We start from the raw sequence: 24,283 nt of genomic DNA on the forward strand, positions 1-24,283 counted from the left end.
CATCTCTGGTTTTGCACATCCTGTCATCAAGAGCCACATCAAGTGAGCTTAAGAAATTAATTAAAGTTTGTGAGAGTTTTGTTTTCAAAACTTGACCTTTTTTGATGCGATGCTTCCAGGGATGTCCGCATTAACCGACCGTTTGAGTTATTTAACCACTGAATGCCATCGCTTCAACGGTTTTATGTCATGGTAAATGCACAGAAGCCACATATTAATCAATTCCTTCAACCAACAAAACGTCAGGTGTATACAGTCGTATTTTACCGAGTCAGAGGAAAATAGCGGTTAGTCTGAAGTTCTGATTGCAGTGGAATTATTTCTCGACTTGAAGCATTCTGAGGATTCAGCGTGCGTTTAATCTTACATGGGAAATCTGGTACATTCAACGTTTAAGGTTCCTCCATTTGCAGTGCTGCAGGTGTCTGGTGATGACGTGTGTGAATCCTCATCCCTCGTGTTGTAATTTGGACATAAAAATACAGCCTTTCATATGAAAAAAAGGACGTTATTTTTAGTGGGGCAGACAGTCGTCTATTCATAGTGCCGGCTTACACTTCAGTCTGAGGTTTCAACACTTTCATCTATACACAGTTTTGTCAATCCAGTTTGTCTGCCCACCTCCTGAGGAAACACTCAATAGTGCATCATTTAAAAGAAATTAATCTGCCTTCAGTCTCAGCAGATGTCCTCCTCTTCTGCCTGGCAACACTTGGACCCGCTGATAACTGTGCTGTATGTAATCAAGATGGGGATTTGGTGACACTTATACACACACACACACACACACACACACAAGCTTCTAATTGCAGAAGATCACACGCAATCACACAAATACCTGCAAGAAACCTTTTAAGGGTGAAGATTAAAGATGAACAAAAGTAATGATGCGGGACAAGCAGAATGATGAAAACTATGTTCTAGGTAACAGAAGGACACAGTGAAACTCCGGCCTCACTCACTCTCTCTCACACACACACACACACACACACACACACACACACACACACACACACACAAGTATGAAAAACGCCTACGGTGCAGTAAAAGATGTCTGCGGCGATTTTTCTGAACTATTAATCCGTTCTAACCCTGGAGATTTGGTGAGTGTTACACTTGCTGCTCCTCCTCCTCCTCTTATCAAAACACACTCACAGACACACAACTTTTACTTCTGCGGCTCCACAGAATGAGAAACACTCTACGGCGCAATCAGGATAAGGTTGAACGGCGTGCGCGTGTCTCAGTGGGGAAATATCTTCGGCAACCACATTATGTAACCACATCGACGTATATGTTAAGCATTTATATAACTCCTCTGTACTGTGCTGACGAACATAACACAATAACCGTGCCATATGCTCCGTGTGTGTGCGTCTATGAACTGAGTGGCATTCCCTGAAGAGTTTGTACAGATAGAAAGGAGACAGATGGAAAAAAACAAGAGCAAGGAGAAGAAGAGAACTAAAACATGAACCAAATATGACGTGAAATGCAATCGACATGAAGATTGATGGGAAACTTGACGTGTGCTCTGACAACTTCACAAAACCGTATAAGTTGTGTTTCTTGGCTCTGGAAGAGCTGACAAGTTGTTGACGTAGACTTTTCACCTGACAGCGCTCAGACTGCACTTAAGACTCTTTACTTGTCAGCCATCAGTTGCTGCTTTTCAGGAAAACTACGCTTCACTGGAACAGATTGTTGTATTCAAATCATTTGCCTTCAAGCTGAAAACAAGAGCGAAGATTGTAATCTTCTAAAGTCATCTAAAAAAGATTTGCCCAAGCTGCTCCGTTTACCAGAAACACAGACTGTGACTGAGACAGAACAATCTGTGATCGCTCCTTTGCAAATCTGGCTTCTTACATAACTGCCAACCACAAACCAAAATGAAACAATTTTAGCCCAATTAGATGCTTCGCAGGCCCTTGTCTAAAGTGATAACCCACCTCAAACAGACTCTTTAATCACCTAACATCCATCATGTAGCGTTTAATACAACTTGGCATTGACATAAAGTTAAGAAAAGCAGTAGGGCACAAAATGTTCTTGATATTCTTGAGCTGCGTTTTACTTGAAATATCACTGTAATTGTAATTAAACTAGTTGAAACCACAAGACTCAAGTTCATTGTGTTTGGTCCTGTAACGTCCCGAGGAAACATTGGCATGATATCTAATCTCTTCAAGCGTTCTATTTGCGGTCAAATCTTGAATTCAGACAGTTGACCTAAATTGACCAAAATTCCTGGTTCTAATTTTTTAAATTCAAATCACACAAACACATTGCAAAAACAACACTAAAGCTTTGTGAATTGTGTGATTCCATGACTCAGTCGTGTCATTTATTGTCTATCTCTACTTCCTGCGTCTGCTACCATGCGAGGACTCAAGTGGACAATCTGACTGCCTCTTGACCTCTGCCGGCAGTCTACATAAGCAGATTACGCATGACGGCGCATATTTACTACAACGCCGAGGAGATTCCCTCACGTCACACGCATTACGCACATCCAATCAGAGGACAGGCTCCCATGTTACCTAACAAAGGCAGGGAATTCCAGGAAGAAAACCAGGCTGCAGAAGTCCCCGGAATTAAGTATCGGAACCTTTAATTTCATCCAAAAAAAAAAGCGTCCTGAGATTCCCTCCCTGAATTGGTCTGTAATTTTTCCTCACAAAAATGAAGTTACTACCAGGAACTGTAAATATCTGCTCCTATCCATTTATCCAACATGTGAATTATGTAACGGCTAATTTTGTAACATGAATACGAGCAGTTTTTTTTGGGAGAATGAAGAGTGAGTTCATTTTTGTTCATGTCACATTTGCGCATTCATACTGGTTTTGTAGAGCTGTGGCTCCCAAACTTGTTTAAGTTCTGTACCCCCTGAAACATAAAACAGCCTGCTGTGTACCCCCGCTACCTCCACAGATAGTGCTAGCATCACCGATGTGTAAGCTAGCACTGCTGCGATAATGCTAGCTCTGTCACACACGGTACCAGAAGCCCTGGGAACAGACAGTTTCTGGACTTGTCCTCAGCTCTTGTGCTGCATCCACTTACCAGTCCCTGCTGCTTCTATGGGTGTGGGTGACGTTGCTTCAATCATTTATGTATATTGAAGCGAGTTAGGCAAATAATTGGGTGCTAAAGGCCCTTCGGGGATGTTAACTCACAGCTAAAAATGTGCCTCTCCCTGCTGGTTTATCAAAGTGAATACAGTAATCTACTGTTGGGTGCTTTCTATAAGTATTCATCTTTATAGTGGTAGCTTTCCACATGTAGTGGCTGGAAGGGGAGATGTCCTCTCAAGTGAAGGTGACATATGCTCCTGAAAAAAATGGAACATCTCTTTGTGGGCCAGATCCACGAGGCTGACACTACACTCCAACTCAAATCCATACATATTTCTGAGAGACCTCAGGGCTAGCTGCTACTGGAAGAGCATTTTTAAATTGGCTCAAAATGAAACTTTACCAATAGTTGCACCGACTACTGCACTCGATTCACATGCATACTCAGTTCTATCCCTCTACGCCGATGACACCAATCTTCATGTGTCAAATCATTTTTTTTTAATTAATCCATCTCACTTCATACTCATTTTCATCTGCTCTCGGATTTTTCTCCATCTTCTCTTCTCTTCACTTTTTAACTCCCTCCCATGTTTCATCTAGCAGCTTTCTCTCTGCAGACTTTAATATAACTGCATCTCTGCTTCACCTCCTTGTCAACCAGGTCCGTGTTTTCTTGCTAGCTTATTGGACTGTTGTGTCCTTCCTGTTACATAATCACCTCCAGGTGATGTTCAGTCGGTTACAGAGCACCCTGTTGCAGGGCGGGAGGACATTCTGAAGATTTTTAGCATGGTGTTGTCATTACAAAGTGTAATTAAACGTCTGACTTGTATAACCGTCAATCTGACACAGGATGGTATCTATTCTTGGACTGGATGCTGTATGGTAAAGACATTGTGCTATTTAATTGGCATCAGAAATAACAAGAGTCCTTTTTTTAGCCCACATAACATCACCAAAACATTTTACTATATCTTGATAATACACAGAGAAGAAAAACACAATGACAAAATTCAAAATAAGTTTTCAGGATATGGGCTCTTGTGAGGTTTTTTTTTTTGGGGGGGTCCCTGTGCAGGATTACATGTAGATTATGGTGCTGAACTTCACCTTCCTTACTGGAGGGGTGGAGCACAGAAGAGAACATGAGTTTAACACAATGGAAAGTTGTATTTTTTTTACATTACGTTTGGCAGAGGCCACCCACCTTGGCAGGGTTATACATTTTCTGGGCAACTGTAGTTTCTATTGAGTTTATCCTGTCCATGCAACAATCAAAATTCCAATTTCTCTCTGCAAAGGTACCCTGAGCATGACTTGAATTTTCTCCAAAATAATATAATATTTATTTATGCAATTGCTCAGCATCTCATTCTGACTCATTCTGGGCTTGGGGCCAAACTTTTTATACTATTGCACTGAAGTCTATCAAATTTCTTGAGAAACATCCAACCATCCATTTTCTATAACTCTTATCCATTAAGGGTCGCAGGGACAGGAGCCAATCCCAGCTGAGGGATGGGGTTCACCCTGGATGGGTCGCCAGTCCGTCAACAGGGCCATCAGGAGCAATTAGGGGTTCAGTATCTTGCTCAAGGATACTTTGACATGGTCACCAGGGGAAGTGAGGATCAAACCAGCGACCCTTTGGTTGCTAGACAGCTACTCTACCTCTGAGCCATGCCACCCCTGAGAAACATGCACGCATCAGAATTCATAAAGATATTAAAGTTTAAAAAAAGTCAGTTAATCAGAAACACACACATCTGATTGTATTTTGTAAAAAGAAAAAAATGGATGAGATAGGTGGGTGTCAAATTAAAAAAGTAGCGACAGTTCTCAGGTGGAGGTGGTGTTGAGGTCAGCAGGTTAAGAGTTGGGGTCAACAGTCAGAGGAACTTAAACCTCAAGGCGTCTCAACAGGATGCTTCATATAATTGGATGACCTGTTTTATTTGGAGGTCTGTTGGCGTCCTTATTGCACACGTACACACGCACGCACGCACGCACGCACGCACGCACGCACGCACACACACACACACACACACACACACACACTGTCTCTGTCTCACTCAAAAAGAGAGGCCAGGACGCTGAGGCTGGTCGGATGAGAGGGGATGCTTATGTAACCACCGCCTCTGGCTGTTACACAACCCGTGTATTCACAAGAACCTTGCGTCTTGTACACTCACACACACACACACACACACACACACACACACACACACACACACACGCACACACACACACACACGTCGCATACATTCAGAACACATGAGGCGCTATAGCAGATGAAGACATAGAGAACATAGTTACACTTTAAGAACATCTTGACACGCAGTAGCACAGACTGTGCGTATGAGTTTGTGCGTGTGTGTGTATGTGTGTGTGTATGTGTATGTGTATGTGTGTGTCTTTCGGCATGTGTGAGTCTGTGGAGTGCCAGTGTCGAGATTTTACACTTTGCTTGTTCTGAGTTCATGCTGTTCTGTTTCTTAGAGGACTTTTTGTTCCCAAATTGTAGTGACAAGAACAATGTTGAAGGTGAACTGAGGCGCAGAGGCGCATCGACGTGGACGCAGGCAGACATGACGTAAGTGAAAAGATACAAACAAAAAACAGAAACAAATCAATGCATTTGCTGGGTTTGAGTGACAGTGAGGCAAATTGAAAAGGGAAACTGACACTTGCTGGACTGGAAATAGTCACAACTGGCTTATTGAACAGGAGCAGAGTGGTACAGAAACACTTGATCCAGTGATTCCTGACTGATGAAACAATAATGAGACAACCTTCATTAAAGTTTGATTTCCTCCCCTTCAATTGGTGCAGCTCATTTTGTTTTTAAAAAAATGATGAAATTGCCATCGTGGAACGGAAAACTACTGTCTTTGAATTCTTGTGTTTTTTTTCTTAAAACAATTCATCCAAAATAAATCTCAGATATAAAAATTAAGCCGATGAATAACCAATTAAAAAATTAAGAACCATGTTTAAATGTTTGTTTCTGGAGAAACAGTTAAAAAAAAAAAAAAACAACCAAAATGATTGCCCGCCTGATTATTTTATTACTTCTTGTCGAAGTAACAGCCCCGCTGGCATGATTAGAATCTATTTGATCTGGACAAACAACAACAAAATATACTTGTTTGAAAAAACAAGTTGACCGACATCCATCTTTAGATTAAGAGGATGATGGAGTTCTAAAAACAAATAAACAAACAAACAAGTAAACTGCTTCTCCAGCACATTAAGTACAACATCTGAGCCAGCACGCCCCCCCCCCCCCACATCCACTCCTCCACAACAGGGTCCTCAAACTCGACAGTGTGTTTTTGCTTTCAATAAGTAAAATAATGAGCCAATGCATCAGCTCAGAGTGCTAGAGAGGAACAAGAGGGGCTACAAACTCAATCTCGTCCTACAATTCTGTTGCAAAATGATCGTATTTTTACAGCACCGAGGGAAATGTTTATGTGAGAAGAGTGTAAGGTATGATCTTTGAAACCAGGCGCAAAATTTGCAGGAAAGGGGTTGAGAGGTTTCGCTGTGATACATATTCTTTGGATAAGCTCAGTCATGTCACCGCTTTGTCTCCTTATGAGAAAAAAGGGGGAAGAACTCAAAATAAGTGGTGGAAAATGTAATAAAAAAACAAACAAACATAAAAGTTAGATATCTCTTGCTATTCTCCATCAAATGTAGCTCACTCCTACTTCCATCAGTCAGGATGGAGAACTAGGCAGGTTAAGATGCAAAACTGTCATTTTTATACAACGGTCAAAATCAAACACACATGCTGCTCTGGCAAATCTCAAAAACCAAAAAATACATTGGGTAAAATGACACTTCCACATCTTTTCTGTAGGTAGTTCACTGTGGCTGCAGGGGGGGAACAGAGGAAAGTCTTCAGATCTGACAGGCTGACAGGCGCACACGCGTGCGCGCGCGCACACACACACACACACACACACACACACACACACACACACACACACACACACACACACACACACACACACACACACACGTCGTGGGGGTGAAATAAAGAGCCAAAACCAGAGAAACTGGTGGAAAAGCAGTTGAGGTTTGCTTTCAGAAGACAGACCAAGATTTAAGTGGGTTACATAACTTGCCTTGCAAGACAGAAAAAAAATGTATCGAAAGCGCGCAGCATGACAAAACAACACACATACAGTGTGCGCTCACACGCACACACACACACACACACACACCTCTCTTATATAACACACTGCCCTGAATGAGTTATTAAGGCTGCTTTATTAGAGCAGGTGAGTTATGAAATCCTCCCGCTGGCATCCCGCGTGTGCGTGTGTGTGTTTGTGTGTTACGATGAGCTGGCGAGAGTGTAACAGAATGAAGAAAGAGAGGAGACAGAAGGTTCAGAAATGATAAATGTTTGATAGAGTGACGGAGAGCAGAGGAGGCGAGGTGGAACGGCTGTTTGTAGGCCAGTGTGTCACTGCAGTTTGAGAGGAGGAAGAAGAGTAGGAGGAGGTGGAGGAAGAGGAGGAGGAGGAGCCAATACTCAGACACACACACAAAAATCATTATCACACAAACCATTACCACCCTTCACCCGGACGATGCGTCATACTGGTGCATAATCACATGTTGCGGCCAGATTTCAGATTTCAACACTTAACATGAATAATATAAAGCTGATTTTTTTTCCTTCTTCCTCTTTTTCTTCTACTTAAGATGTAAAACACATGTATGAACAAACCTTGAACCTCCAGGCTCACCTGAGAATTTGTATGATCAGCTGTTGCATGACGGTGTTTTCTGATGCTTCCAGACCAGAGAGTACTGGATAAAACACTGGTAGCATTTTGACTTTTAGAAGAAAAGATTCTTTGGCGCTGGACAAACATGAAGCAGCAGCAAAGAAGAGAAAAGTAAAAAGGTTTCTAAATCTCAGATGTGGAACAAAAAAAGACTTCTATATTTACTGATATTACTTGAGATCACCTGATGTTCAGTCTGATCACAGGACTGCTGAAAATGTAACTCCATTAAAAGAGAACACCAGAGAGAGAGGGAGGGAGAGGGAGAATGAGACGAAGCAAAGCTGGATTTATGGGGGAATGAAAAAAAAGGCTGAAAAGTGATAAAAAAAAAAGATGAGGGGGGGGCAGAAAGGCGCAGTGCAGTTCAAATATATATATATAAAAAAGATTTAAAGGGGAAATATACATTCAAAGAGAACAAAGAAAGGAGCTAACGGGGGGGGGGGGGGGGCGGCGGCAAAGATGTTCTAACCAAGACGTTTAACAAAGACAACATTCGTGAAGCCGGTCCAGCATCCTCGGCGGCGCTGTGGCGTTATGAAAGCAGTCAGACAACACGTGCTCCCGGTGTTCAGCCAAGATCCCAGTGCTGGCTTGAAAGGGACAGGTTGTTCCTTCCCAGCATGCCGAGGCCAATTACAACTGAACAGAGTGTGCAGTGCAGCACAGTGAAAAAACTAAACAAAACCAAAAAAAAAAGAAATCAAAAAACTCGCCTTTCTGCTCCATTGTACCACAGAGGTAAAACCATTTCTTTTCCTACCCATCTCAGAAAATGAAGCTCAGCATTGATGGACAGACTGTACTCAGGGAGGGATGTACGCACTCACACTCACACTCACACACGCTTTCCACAATGGATTTGAAGGAGAACAGTATGTTCTTCTATCCTTTATCGCTATACGTCATGCCACATTTGCAGCTTTGATAAGGCGTGTAGTGTCTCTTTTAACAGCGAGCCAAACACCCGGAGCAAGCCCAGAAATTGCGAGCGTGTAAGACATTAGTTCTTTCACACAATAGATCTCCGTGAACACTCCACAGTAACATGCCAACGCGGTGACAGGCGAACGCGGCACAACATGCCGAACCAAAACCCAACAAATGACAGGATCAGAAGTGAAAAAAAGAAAAAACAAGATCTTGACTGATTCCGAAATGCTGAACAGTGACCTCATGACATTTAGGCATATTTTTGTTGGTCTAAATAGCAGGTTTTAAGATAAATATAGTGAAAATAAACAGCTTTAGGATTAAAATTCATGCTAACGCAGTTTCGCCTTAACTGATGTTCCATACAGGCTGATGAAGCAAAAACTTTACTGTCAGGAGGAAGGTGGCACTTTCGTCTGGCTGTTAGCAGGATAAGCTAAAAGGTGGAAATGAACTTAAGTTTTGGAAAGTGAGAATTTTGGAATGAGCGACTAACTGGATCCGACGATGTCATACCGTCTTGGCGGACGCGTGTGTTCTCTGGGCGCCCTCATTCTCTTGTACTCCAGCACGTCGGCGGTGGGAAATCAAACAGTGAAAGTGAATTTCATGTATTGACCAACGTTTGCGTCCATAGCGGCTGGAGTCTGGACCTGAGACTCATTATCAAAAACACTGTGTCTCAGTCATAGCCTAAATATCTCACTCAAGGCTAAACGAGAGGAGGAAGAGGTGGGAGCTGACTTGGTTGAAGTGGTTTGGTGATTGTATACCAGACCTGAAGCTACTTTTGCTGTTATCTATATCATCTATTCAGCTGGCAGCCAACCCATTTACACAGCAAAAAAAAAAAAAAAAAAAAAAGAAGGAAAAAATTCAAGCTAGGAAATAAACAACCTCAGGAAGCCAAAAGTCTGACCTGAGAGAAATGTCAGTTTCTACTGAAAAACAGCAGCGTGTACGAAAAGAAAGCATGGACCTTTGGTTTTAGGTTTTATAAAAAGTGACTTGCCATTGCTCTTACTTTCTTTTTCTTTTTTTCCTTCTTTTTTTCGAATAACCACTTGAGTTCAATTGGATCCTAAAATGTAGAACAAGTCACATCAGGCCTGAAGAGTGCTGACTGACTCATCACTAGATTTGTTACGATAGAAAAGGTGGTTGAATAAATTGGATTTAAGTTGGGTTTTTTTTTTTCAGATCAAACAAACAAAATACATGAAAAGCGTGAAGGTGTGGAGGGCATTAAAATAATTAACTAAATGAAAGCCCGTCTTGGTTGAACATGCAGTTTTCAGGGTCACATTTGAATTTCTTTCTGCAGGTCAAGTCAATCCTATGCCGTGGCTTTGCTCGCGTTCCTTCTTCCAAACCAGTCTGAGAACTGAAAGGCTCCATTACAGACTTGGCAGAGCAACAGCGGGCAATTTCCTCATGTTACATTAACCTTTCACCAGAACAACAGGCCAACATTACTGGCACGACTCAGCTGGAGTGGCTGCGAAAACAAATCAAAGCCACCAGATCAGCACCTCATTACTGTAAATGACCTCCAACATTTACAGAATAAACTCAGAAATCAGGAGTTCCTTTCTGAACCTTCTTCAAAGATTAGAAAACGGACACTTATTTGAGGCGTATTTGTTTTGATTTGTTTAACTGACGCCGATTGTTTTTTATACTCTAAATGTTTTGGGTTTTTTTTAAAAATTCATTCATACAGTCAGGCTGCAGACTGCAGTGCCTCCCCTCACGCGTTTACCCCCCTAACCCACTAGTCTGATGAACCATATGTTTTCCTGCCTCCACATGCTCACACTTCCAGCATGGCTCTATTCTAGCCGGCTCCACCAATCGCACGGCAGCATTGGTTTAAGTACCCGTAGAAACAGCCAATGGGATGCTGCGGTAAGATGACAACACCAGAGGAAAAAACAGCCGGCACGCATGGGACCGGCACAAAGATGGAGACTGAAAAATGGAGAAAATAGGAGGAATCGAGGTGAAGGAGGGATAGGAATGGAAAATGTACACGAGTGGTAAGGAGAGAAAACAAGAAAAAGAAGAGAGGAGAGATCAGAGGGAGAAAAGAAGAGCGGTAGATGGCCCATTCTGCATGGATCCAGTGTTACACAACAGCGTTAAGTAACTTAACAAGCGTCCATCAACTACTGCTGGACAGTTCTGAAATGGGTTTAAAACATCATAAATTCTTAATATTCTCTTTTCTGCTCGGTTTGTCTTTCTTAACCCTCTTTTTACTCCTCTTTTCTCTCATTTATCTCTTTCTCAAACGGACTTGACAAATCGGATGCAACGTCGACAGCACCTTTCCTTCTTTGTTCTAAAAAACAAAACCTTTATGATATTAACTTTTACTTCTGCTTATTCAAAAAAACAAAACAAAACAAAGATCATTCAGTCACCCTGATATATCCTTCGTCTCTCATCGATTTCTTGCAAACTTTCTCCCCCAGTCCTCGAGGTGACAGATTCCCCTTGTTACCAGAGTTTAGCTCAATAGCCTTGAGTGTCACTAACCTGTGAATGTTTCCGATTCGTCCAGGAGCAGCATGGTTATGGAGAGAAGAGAAAAGCCGGTCACCACTCGATTTCCTTCTTCCTCTTTTATCTCCTGTGCTCCTGGTTTAAAAGCTCTAAACTGCCTTCAGAAACCTCGATGAAAAAAGTCACCGGGAGATTTCTATCTCCTCCTCTCAGCCTTGTTTTACACTCGGCTTATCTTTTATCTAGTGCCTCAGTGACTGACTGACTCACTGACTACTGGCTGCACCACTCTGAGCTGCTCTCTAGTCGATAACAATGTCAACATGAGGCTGCTGAGGCAGGAAGGAGGGCTGGCAGCTGAAAAACTTACATAACCCTTCATTGCTGGAGCTGGGGCCTCGCTGAGGGGGGACTAGAATGGCTGACCATTCCCTCATTCTACCCCACCACAGACAAGGAACAAAAGAAAAAGAATTAACACACCCAGGAGTATGTACGGAAGCAGCCGCCCACTCACACACACACACACACACACACACACACACACACACACACACAGAAATACAGCCAATGTTTCAACGTGCTACATGCTCAGACTCTTATATGGAACTGAAGGCCTGCTGACCCCAACTGAGCATTTGGAATATGTAAACACCCCCCACCCCGCTTTCACCCGTCTAAAAAGTCCCATGATCAATGACCCATTCAGAATTCCTCAGTGAGAAACAAAGTAAAAGGAAATTCATATGTATAAGCCCTTTGTGTGAGTCAACAATTGCTAATATTTCAAAAGACTAAACCTCTTCTTAAACTACACAAAAGCCAAAAAGAGAAAAGGGAGAGAATCATTGCCCTCGTTGGGCTCTACACGTTAAACTGAGCATACGTCACTATAAACAGGCCAATGACTTTGAATCAGCCTTCTATATTGCCAGAAAACCACTTTTAGCACCGAGAAAATGTGTAAATCAGCATCATTCATTGGTGGTTTTTCAGCTTGTCTTCTTTTTTTTTTTCCTTTTTTAAACAGACATTGTGGAAAATTCGGCATGTCCTGAAGCTGCGGCTCAATTCAGAATTGATGAAGGTTTCCGCTTGGTTGAACTGAACCAAAAAAAAAAAAAAGTAAGCTTGATCCAAATAAATGGACCTAAAGGGATTCAGAAACAAAGCTATGCGGCAGAGAGGCAACGGCTCAAGTCTTATGAAACCTTTTGAACTCTGCTCTGCATCAGAGACCTGGTCATGGAGTTGGCACTGCTTCACATGTAGGTCAGTGTTATAGAACCCCCATGCATAAATATGCTGATAAGAAGAGAAGAAATCCTGTCAACAGCCAGAACAGGACAGAAAAAAGTTGCATGTCTGCTACTCACCCATTTCATTTGGTTGAAAGTTGTTGTTTTTCTTTTCTTCTCCTATGCTCATGAAATGCTTCCTTGTCACAGCTTACTCCATCTAACTTGAGTTTTCCTCCTCTGTGCAGCCAACATTCCTTCTTCTGTTTGAATTGAGCTTATCAATTTGTGTGTGAGTGTGTGAGTGTGAGGTTCTCAACCTCCAGGCTCCAGTCTCGTCTGGCTTCTCCTTTTACCAACACTCCGGAGAGAACAGAAGGCCATTGGGACAATTACAAAACCACCAGTCACTGAAAGCCACCCGAGTCTGTCGTGTGTGAGTAACCCCCTTCACTGCTTGCTTCCTATCTTCCTCCTCCCTCTTCTGTCACTCTCTCTCCCCCTCTCTCTCTCTCTCTCCCTCCCCCTTAGCATAACTGACATAGGAGCGTGATGTCAGCAAGCCACGCCCACTCCTGAGAGGCTGCCTTAGGTAACAGCAAGGGGTAACAGGTTTAACCACGAAAAGGATGGACAGAAGGACAGATGAGAGAGAAAAAGACGGTGGGAAGATGCAGACAAGACAAAAGAAGGAGTGTAGGGTTGTAAATATGATCACCTTGATTGTTTTATTCTACTTTTGTGCATATTTTTTGTTTTAAAACACATTATGACTTGGATAACTTACATTAAAACTGATACTGAACCTGATTACATACTTGAGACCTCACAGTATCAACCTGGCAAAATCCATCACCATTCTTCCATAAAAAAGAATTGAAACATTTATAGTCTGGATAATTTAAAGCTATTTGAAACTGCAGTTGAAGTTAAACATCACTTATGTCGACCGTATATTTTTCAGGAACAAACGGGACGGATTTGTGAGGCTTGCACTTTCACGGTTTTGGTCGAGAGTTACAAATGTTGTCTGGTGCGTGGTGGTAGTTAATGGTGGTGGTGTGACAGCCTGTAAAACCATCAGGTCACATTAACCGTATCAAAAGTAACAAAACACATTTCAGTTAATGACTCAAATCAAATCCTCGTAAGTCAAACTGATAATTCTTAAAGTAATAAAACTGCTGGCTAGTTTTGACCTTAGCTAACATTCATCCTGATAAGTCTTTATTGCTAATTTGCAATAGCAGATCTGAGAATGTGAGATGATAACAGGTGATTATGAACCACGCAATAACCCATCATTCCCTTCAGTGACCGAACCCTCACCTGGATAGAGATGGAGAGAAACGCGGTGAATTTAATCCATTAAATTAAGTCAGAATGAGAGGGAGAGAGAAAAAAAAACAACAACAGCGAAAAAAAAAAAAAACTGACACAGATGAAGTCATGGGCTACTACTTTCTGGGGAGTGCAGATGCCGGAAAATTCTCGTTTTGGCTTCCCATGACACTATCACACATCGTAAACACCAATAAACACACTATAAACACTACAATTGCCACAGACAGTAAACTTCAGCAACAAGCCAAAGTGAAAACCATCAATGCTGAGGTTGGCGAGGAGAATTACGGAGTAGGAGATTAAAGTGACCATGAATGAAAAGGTTAGAGGAGTGAAAACGAGGAAAAGAGAGCACAAAAACAGGAAAGAGAAAATGTGACACCGGGGGGAAGTTGCAATGAACCCCAGGACCCTTTTAAACCCATGCTGGTGGTGTGGGATTATCCTTCACACGCTTTCTTAAGTCACTTTTAGTGTATTTACCCTCATCTCTGACCTTCACCACTGACCCAAAAGTCTGCATTTTCCTATTTGGGAGAGGAACGTTGTCCTCAATTGCACAAGCCATGCCCAGTCAAAGTCTGGTGACTTAATTCTTAACCCCCCCCCACACACACACACACACACACAGATAGACAGGAAGCCTAATCTCACATCGGCCACACACACTAACCCACATTTCTACAGAGCCTGGGAGGAGGGGCATTGGAGCAAGAAATAATGAGGTGGGGGAGGAGAGAAAAGAGGAAGAAGAGGCGGAGCTGACAGCAGCAATTTGAAACCATGCAATTTATGAAAATGCGCACACACACGCGCACACACACACACACACACACACACACACACACACACACACCTTTGCCACAGTACCACAGTTCTAGCCAGCCACACCTCCGGTCAGGAAGGAAGGCTCACATTTCACAGCTTACATTTGCAGGCTTAAAAATCAGACAAAGACTGTAGTACAGCTAAACAAGTTCTGCATTTCAAAATATAAAAAGAAAAGTGTTGTATGTTTGGATTAATACTACATAAAAATGTCATCCAGATTATTATCTCATGCGCCATCAACATCTTGTACATTTAACAGCTTTACTGAAGTGAATCCACACTTCGTGTAACAGCTTTACTGAAGTGTGGATTCACTTCACGACACCAGGAAAATTTACGTCCCGACTAAAGTGCCGTTTTTCCAAATTTGTAAATGCTGGCTTAGCATTTCAGTGTGTGCAAACTGATGACATAGACCTGCCCGATGAGGGATGGGGAGTGGGCTGGGGGGGCACGAGGCAGTAAAGTTCCTCGAACCTCACCTCAAGCCTTCTCTGCCATCACTCATTTTTAATGCTAATAAAGCTGATTGTAAAATAAAATGCTTTACCATTGCACTGCAGCAGCTTTGGTTTTATGTTCGGGAACAATTCATTTTCATAACCGATTAATCTGTCAAATATTTTTCAATTTTTTTTTCTTCTATGAAGTGGAAGAAAATTGTGAAAATGCCAGTTACATTGATGAATTCAGATGTATAAAAACGAGAAGATCGTTGCGTTTGACAAGCTGACAATGGTTAATGTTTATAACCTTGATAAACTGCAGATTCATTGTAACTGTGGCGCTATATAGGACGACATGAGTCTTTCACCCAGGAAAGACAGGCAGAATGTTTGTGACTCATACAACCGCTTTTAAATCCAACCTGACATCAGAGAAAGCTGGTGATGATTTGTGCTGATGATGTTGTAGATTAATAATGAAAGATTTTAATTTTGTAAAGGATTTTTAACAAGATTTGGTGACTCAAACACGCTTGCAAAGAGTACAAGAGGGCTGTCAAGTTGATATGGACTTCAAGCACTGCGCACCACTTTTATCTTACTATTAAAAAAAAATGGAGTTAAGTTTGCTTATTCATCACCCTCGATCCTCCCCAGAGCCAGACAAGAAGATAGATATACCACTTCCTTTGTGCAGCATTTGGGAGCTGAGACCCACCAAGTTGAGCAGACTGTTAGTTAGCTTAGCACAATGAATGGTGGTGGATGGGAAGTGTTAGCATACCTCCGTCCAAATATGATCAGATACATACTTTTCTCCAAAATTGTCTTTGTCTTAGTTGCGCATTAAATTTGTTGCCAAACAAACAACTTTTTAAAAAATGACAATACTGCAACTTTAGAATCAGATGCAGAGTCTGGACTACTTTCCAGACGAGGCTGCCGGGGGCAGTGATTGACCTCTAAAGTCACATTGTAGCTTTAGTCAATAAAACATAACTTTTGTTGATGACTAGAAAAGCGAATGCTGCCACCAATCACAACTATCTTGAAAAAAGGAAGTGGAAAATTATAACAGAGAAACCACGACCCTGAACCTCACTGACTTTTGACTGTGGTATGCTAACACTTCCCACCCACTACCATTACTTGAGCTAAGCTAACTAGCAGTCAGCTGATCTTTGCTGGTCTCAGCTCCCAAATGCACACACAGAGGACAGAAGGGTGGAAAACAAGCAGACTCCCCCCAATTTTATTTATTTTTTTTTAATTTAAGCAGTTTGTTTCATACTTGTATTACTTTCTCATTTGGTTTAGAAGTTTTAAAGTTAAAAATCCAACCGATGCTGGCCCCCATCTTCACAAGAACTGGTTCAGTTTTCAGTTTCATGTAAGAGGATGGGCTTTGTCACTCATTAAGCCACCAGGAGGTTTGTAACATTCATGGAATGGAGCATCTTTACTTGTTTTTCTTCAGCCTGCACTTGTGAAGAGAGAGCTCTGTGTTTACCAACACCTACACAGGAAGGAGAGGAACAGGCTAATTAACAAACTATTACTCACCTCCTGTTTCTCCTGGTTACGTGTATGGAAGTGTGCAGCTTATGAAAAAAATGTGACTAAACCTCATGACAGCCTCATCTGGACTGTAAGAGCTAATAACTAGAAGCTCTCACACTTTTACCACATACACATAGTGAACAACATACAGAGGAACACAATGACGAAGTGCAAACATGACCCAACGCAGGCATCTGAGCGGCACAGTTTTGCTGAACAGGATGATTTTACTTAGGGAGGCTGGTACAACCTCCCCGAGTTCATTTCTCAATGTCACTTTTTGACAAATGGCCTCTGTTCTTTGCAGCGAACACAAACACAAACACAAGGTGAGTGTGCCAGTCCCTTGTGTGTATTTTTCTGGGTGTGGTTGTGTTTTTCTATTCAGCTAATCTTTTATGAATTTGAACTGTTTTTATGCTTTTTGAAAGGATCGGCTTGATTGAAAGTGATTTTCTCTAAGATTTGGCCACTGTTGATGGGGTTTTTTAAGCAGCCTATTCAAACACTCTTCATGACTGTCCTGTGGGCACCAAGTCAAGTCACAGTTAGGCTAATATACCTACTTATTTCATGATATGAACATATAAAAAATATTTTGAGATACATTTTTCAAAAAACAATATATTTTTTAATTCAAATTTTGGAAGTATTTGGAGCTGACTTGTATCTTTTTATCTGAGCATGAGATCATCTGGAGGTGTACCCACTGACTCCTGGGTAGTAACATTCTTGCTCACGTGTAACAAGATGCAGATGTCACATATATAGAACATGATAATTACTGTTTAATACATTTCCTGTTAGTGTTTCTGCTTCTCTGCCATCACATCTGGGGCTGCTGGGTAATCTCAATGGGGATTGTACGTGCTGACCGCTGAACTGAAGCTGTAAGCGGATACAGCATGATAGCAATCTTTGCTGGCTGGAAGTGTAGCCAGACTGATGTTGCGCTTGAAAGAAATAGTCGCGTCTCAGTCTTCATGTGGCAGAATTATGATGAGTTGTACTGCTGGCTCGAACATCTCTGTAGATATGAAACAAGAGCTGTTGGAGATGTTAGCCTCTGTGAGTCAGGACAGCTAAGCTAACTAGGCTTCTGTCGTCTTGTTCTGCATAAACTCCTGCACATTCTCAGGAAATCCAAATTGTGAACAACACATGGCACAATGAGAGATCTGCTTTTCACGATCCCACTGAAGAAAATCCCTGAAGAATTGACAAAATCCATCATGGTTCATCACACAGCTGCAATCCTGTGTATTTATTTGTAGTGACCGGACAAAAAGGTGCTCCAGCTCCACATGCAGGCAGTGGAATTACCAAAGTCACTCATTTGATTCACCATTATCTGCCTTTACAGCCTGAACGGATGAGTGGTACAGTATAACATCCTATGTTACTGAGTGAGTGGACACAAAGGGAACATGTTACTTCCCTTGTGTGAGTATATGTTGAGAGTGGTATCACCATGACAGCTCCAAAGCTTTCCCCAAAGTGAACATGGTGACGCTGGTGTAAAGAAATCCTTGTTTAAAAACTGACCTGACATTCACGAATGAAAGGTAATAATAAATGTGCTAGGGTGGCAAACACGATACCCTGAATCAAACGGTTATTTAAAGAATCCCCTTTCTTAAAACAATATGGTAGAATATAACGCGGTGAGAATACTCTTAATCCTGCAAACGTCATTATGATTTAGAACAGAAAAAAAAGTTGACAGGTTTGATTTTTTTTTATTCGTTTTTAAATTGTTTAAACATTAAATTTGGGACGATGCTCTCACGTGAATAGTCAGCACCTCTCTCTCTTCTTTTATTTTTCAACCTATTATTGCACTAGACATTGAAGAATACATATAATTGCTTTGAACAACTACAACAGAGGAAAATGACAGTACAATTTATAAATCATACCTGTATTGAGGTTTGCAAGAAATGCATTCACCAATAAATCCATCAGACTGACATGTGAGGAAAAAAAATACATAAATAAAGACAATGATAAAAAATGAATTGAAAAGTGTGTGGAGGGAGAATGCAATGAGGGATGATGTTGAATTCATGACAATGAGAAGAAAAAAACCAGAAAGATCCAGAAAATGATGGATGGAGGATGAGAAATGTGGAAGAAAACAAATGGGAGAAAAGAGTCTGATGGAGGTCTTCCTGGTGACAGTTGTTACGGCAACTGTAGGACATATGCAGAAGATGATGTGGGGGGTGGTGATGATGTCATGAGAGAAAAATAGAAGATGTAAACATTAAAAAGCCATCAGGTATAAAACTGCTTCCACCTGCTGAAACAATCAATGGCCTCCTGTCAGATTCCCAAAGTCAGGCAGCTAAAAGTGGAACAACGCAGCTTAAGTTTCCTTAAAAAACCACAACAACAACAAAAAACCCAAAAAGCAGCAGGAGAGGCTTTTAAGATGGATTATCACACATTTTATAAGTCCAACAAGATTTAATACAGCCAGCAAGGAGTCTAACTTTCATCCATAGTCCCTGGCAGGTCATTCCACTACACACAAAACAAAACACACTAAACACAACAATGCAGGTCTTGAAAACGGTACAAGGACTTAACCACACACAGAGTCTATGTGCCTGTTTGTGTGGTTACCTGATCTAAAGGTGTTGACCCGCCCCTGCTGCTTGGGACGGTTGGTTAAAGAAGACTTTTATTATACTGGATGAGGTACTTGTTAGTGGACGTTATGGCCAGTTTTGCTTTTGTTGGCGAAACACATGATTGCAGAAATAAACTGCATCTTCTGTAGGAGCAGTATCCAGTGTACAAACTCTCCCATTTAAATCATTTCCTATATAACGCCTGAATTTTTAATATTTTCAGGCTTTTGTTCAGTTATTTCCAGAAATGTAGCAGTATATTCAGTTTACTACAATGGAATCAACCCTCGTGACCTCACTGCCCCCCAGACTCACTTTTTCAGCCTTTAGGCTCCTGACACCCCCGCAACTATGCTGGGTCAGTTACGCAAAGTGTTGCACAACTGCTGTGCTAAAATGTTTTATAAGCTCAGGCAGGAAAGTAGCAAGGCACCCCTTTTTTGTTGGATGATTAATGGAATGCTGTCATCATCGTCATCTGTTTCTCCCTGATGCTCGCTTGCACTCAGACGGGTGCACGAACACACACACACACACACACACACACACACACCAACGCATAACGCTACATGGAACTAAATAGGGTAAAAATGCTGTAATTAGGACTACATGTACATATGTAAGTGATTGTGAGTGAGCATTTGTATGTGTATGCGTGTGTGTGTGCACGCGTGCAAGCAGTTCTTCACAGGTTCAGTGGTTCTCTGCAGCCCGAACATAACGAGCAATTCATCATATTACGGGGTTATCCAACACTGACTCAGGGATGAGAATCAGGTGGCGTTCTATAGCCCGGAACCTTCAGCGTGTTACTTCCTTCTTTTCGACTCCTCCCCAGTCTGTGATGTCACAAGAACGCTGATTCTTGGATTTATTAGAGACGTACTCTGTCTATTCAGTAAAATCGAAACTGGAGGCGGAACGATTTTCTTCAGAGAAAGGATGCAGACGGAAGACACAGCGGGGGATCGTTGTGTTTATGTTTGTTCCCGTGATGCAACTCTTAAAGATGAGAACAACTTCTTCAGTGCCCCAGTTTGTATCAGTCATGTCAAAACTGACATAATCAGGGTCATTTTCTTGGATTTATAAAGCTCTTCCAGAAAAGTTACACAACAGGATGAGCAGTGTGTCCTGTGACGTGCTTCATAAAAAGGAAAAAAAGAAAAACAAAAACCAGAGGATTGTTAAATGTTTAAGCAAGAACTTTTAGGTGCTGCTTTTGTATTTTTTTGTTTTTTGAAATAGTTCGGCCTGTGCTGTCGGATCCTCTATAAATGTTTCAGTTAAAAACAACAAAAAAACAAGCAAGTGCTGACATTTAGGTTCTGTACGTCTGAGATGAGATAGCGTCACAATTTAGCTGGAAGCGCAGGTATTGGGCATTGATGTGCTCTTATCAAGCATCTGGGGTGGGACGGTTAACTTTCATAATGTGCCTGTGTAATGTCTTTATGGCTGAAACACCAGAAAAACAGGCCTACTGGCTGAACCACACTATTTGTAATTCTATATTTGTGACGACCCTCATTTATATAATGCGTTACCAAACCCTGATTGACCCATTTCTCCCTGTAGCCATTTTAAATAGTGAGAAACTGATAAATTGTCTTTCCTGTTCTTGAGAATTAGCACTCATGAGTGGTTGATTGAGATAGGAGGCAATATACAAGAGATTTTTAAATAAAAGCACCATTGTTATTCCCCCATTTAGCCTCTCTGTCCGTCTCCAATCATTATCTTTTATCTGAAATACTTGACATATTTATTCTTAGCAAATCAACTTAGGACAAAAAAAGCAATGTGAGAGGAACATCACTACAATAACTTGGTGAAATGTAAGACGACATGTTAATTAAGTGCTTTCTGATCTGCTCCTTCCTCCATCTATCATTTTAAATCCGCAGGCTTCTCTCTCTCTCTCTCTCTCTGTCTGTCTGTCCCTCCCTCCCTCTCTCTCTCTCCCTCCCTCCCTCCCTCCCTCTCTCCCTCCAGAATCAGGTCAGAGTCATCCCCCAAAACCCTGACACCATTTAAGTTATCCAACCAAAGTTAAAAATCTTGCCTCCTACAAAATCTTATCCCCTCCTTCCCCTCCCTGCAACCACACACACACACACACACACACACACACACACACACAGACGATTCAGCATCTAATGGATGATTCATTGGGTTATGTAACACATATTGGCAAGAAGAAATGAGAGGAGGAGATGAGCTGAGTTTAGAGGAGTTTGTTCTTGAGGGAGGACAGAAGAGCTAAAGTGCCTGTGGACAGTGCAGCTGCTGATTTTATTAATTATGGTTTAAGTGGTCTAATACTGCAGAAATCTAAGAGCTCTCTGATGTGATTGTCTGCAATTGACCTTCAAATTAAAATCAGATAAAGTTGTAACCAGCCAAACTACAGGAGTTGCTCAGCTGCGTCAGCGCGTGTTGGTGCTGTTTGCAGAGGAAAAAAGCGAAAGATGTTTCATTCTTGTACGTATAAATTCATCGGTAAAGAAGCATGTGTCGTGTGTTGATTAGCAGGGCGTCCAGAAGATGGAATTATTTCTCTGAAACTTCTGTAAAGCACTGTGAATAATATCCTTGGTGTGGGACTCTCAACAGTGGGAGGGTCACAACCGCTTTGTTTTCTCCCCCTTCGAATTCCTACGTTCAAGGTTATTCTAGGACAGCGGTCACCACTCCTTCTCCATTCCAGTTTACTCATAGTTAAGCCGGATGACAAAGCCTTCCATCAAGCAAAATGACAAAAGAATGAAAAACGTAACCGCGGCAGGATTTAATGTTTTAATTTTAAAGGCTTACGAGTGCGTCCATACAAAAATTGCGAGTATAAAATGTATAAAAAAAACCCCCCAAAAACGTTAAACCCATTCTAGCCAAACTTCTTTTAGAAGCATTTTACAAGTAATTTGCTTGTCATCTTGTTCAAAGACGTGTTGAAGGATGTGGACAGCAAAGTGAGAATGTCATTGTACAGGGAACCATGTTTCCATACTGTGCATATGACAATAACAGCCATGGACACAATGGCGACTTCCTCAGAACAAGGCAGCAACATGATCATTTTGGCCGATGATGGAAATATACAGCAAAATAAATTGTCTCTCTACGGTACATGGAGGTGAACTACAACTACGATCTACTCTGTGACTTCTACTTCCATTTCCTACTCCAATCTTATTTTTGTGTTTTTTTAAATTCAGAGAAAACCTGTCAATGAGTGAAATAAAAAAAAATTAAAAAAAGGATCCATTTCCTTGAGGTTTCATGACAGTTTCTTATAATTTCACATTCAGTGTCGTACACCTGAATGTTACACAACCTCATTCTGGTGATAAATGCAGAACAAATGTGGCAACGTTGCAGAAATGTTATTTATCTTAATGAACAAAACAAAAAAAGATTGTCATTCACTTGAAATGACCCTTTGTAAACACTATAGGAACTATGTAAAATGACATCACTCTGACTCACCAGGTATGCTCTCATCTTCATCATCTCCATCATTCTCTTCATCGGTGGCGTAGCGAGTCTCTCTCTCGCTCTTCCTCCCGATCAGCTGCTGCTCCTCTTCATCAGACATCCTGCTGCTACCTCAGCATTGCAACACACCTGAAAACAAAAGGAGCGGAAGAACGATTGAGCATGCGTACAAATTTAGAACCTGCAGTGATTCATTTGTTTCTCTTGCCATCTGTTTCTCTGTGTAAACTCTTTCTAGCTTTTCTCATGAGGAGACGGACTAGAGGGAGAAGGGGAAACTCCGAGCAGCGGGAGATGACGTCGTTTTAATTGTTACTGTGAAGCCAAATAACGCAGAATCAAAAGTGAGTGTGACCTCGTGGAGGACAGATGGCATGGAAAATATCAAAAACAGGAATGTGGACAAATATCAGCAATACACATTTACTGCTTCTCATCATTTTGCTGCTACACTTACAGGTGAAATTTACTTTCAGGTTTTTGAACAAACAAGCAATCAAAAAGATGATTCGCTGGAGAGCAGATGGATCGAGAGAAACATCGATGAGATGAGGCACGACCACAGAGGAGAAGACTTCTCTGAGTTACTCAAGCAAGGAAATGACCCTCACAGGCTTCCCTCCACTCCAGAACCAAACCATCACACACAGAAACCAAAGATTACTGTGCTGTTGCACATTATCATCCGTGCTGGCAGTACTATTCCAAGAAATTAAGGAAAAGACGTTCATGATGTCTTTGATGAATTCAAGAAATAAATGGAATTATTTCAAGACCGGCTCTGACTCGAGTGCCTTCCTCGGCCTACATCTAACATCATCAAGTTAGAGTGATCGGATCAGTTGTCTCCCTTTGAAAGGCTTAAAATAATACAAGCGCAGACAAGCAGTCGCATCTCCCCCTACTTCCATAACGTTACACAACAGGTCGCTGCAGCCAAGTGGATTTATAGAATGAGAGCCTGGTAAATCTAATTGAGACAGCATCCAAGGAGCCGGTGAATTTGATTTTACAGATCGCGATCTTGTAGTTTGTCTTGACTCTTTATTTCTCTGGTTGTCCCAAAAATGCTTTATTTGGATTTGGTACCACCTGAGGGAAAGAAGAGCTGTAGTTGATTTGGACAACCCTGCACTGCAACTGCAAATGTCTGATTAATTCATTGTACCGCGATATTGCCACATGGTTATTTTATCCATTCTAAATTGAATTCTTTTTTATATTCTGGTTCACAGTGCAAATGTGGAGCTCTGACTCTCTCTAAAACCCAACGAGCATTCTGTCTTTTATGACCAATCCTGAACCAGATGTGGTTTATGAAATCTGCTGTGTTCCCAGATAGTAATGACTGTTTTTCCCCACATCTGTTCTCAGTTCTCTACTTCGATGACCCAC

General features: G+C 41.6%; 1 protein-coding gene and 1 long non-coding RNA gene across 5 annotated transcripts in view; one reads left to right on the forward strand and one right to left on the reverse strand.

Annotated features, from left to right (window-relative positions):
- Window positions 1–24,283, reverse strand: part of LOC147256362 (helicase ARIP4-like) — a 59,579-nt gene that overhangs the window by 19,866 nt on the left and 15,430 nt on the right. For 2 of the 4 annotated variants that reach the window (XM_086214283.1, XM_086214282.1), the window contains one exon: window positions 22,880–23,017. In XM_086214283.1, coding sequence (XP_086070409.1) covers window positions 22,880–22,988 — 109 coding nt within the window. In that variant the 5' untranslated portion in view covers window positions 22,989–23,017. Of the gene's footprint in view, window positions 1–11,368; window positions 11,678–12,711; window positions 12,999–22,879; window positions 23,018–24,283 lie in introns of those variants that run through there. The other 2 variants (XM_086214284.1, XM_086214285.1) reach the window with 2 other exon arrangements.
- On the forward strand, window positions 17,061–23,589 carry LOC147256363 (uncharacterized). The gene is made up of 3 exons (XR_015117915.1): window positions 17,061–17,083; window positions 23,127–23,232; window positions 23,365–23,589. It is a non-coding gene; the product is annotated as an uncharacterized LOC147256363 (long non-coding RNA).

Source organism: Aulostomus chinensis, chromosome 9 (genome assembly GCF_037954235.1).
Source record: "Aulostomus chinensis isolate RoL2024-O1b breed Wild chromosome 9, RoL_Achi_v1.0, whole genome shotgun sequence".
In the NCBI taxonomy this organism is placed as follows: domain Eukaryota; kingdom Metazoa; phylum Chordata; class Actinopteri; order Syngnathiformes; family Aulostomidae; genus Aulostomus; species Aulostomus chinensis.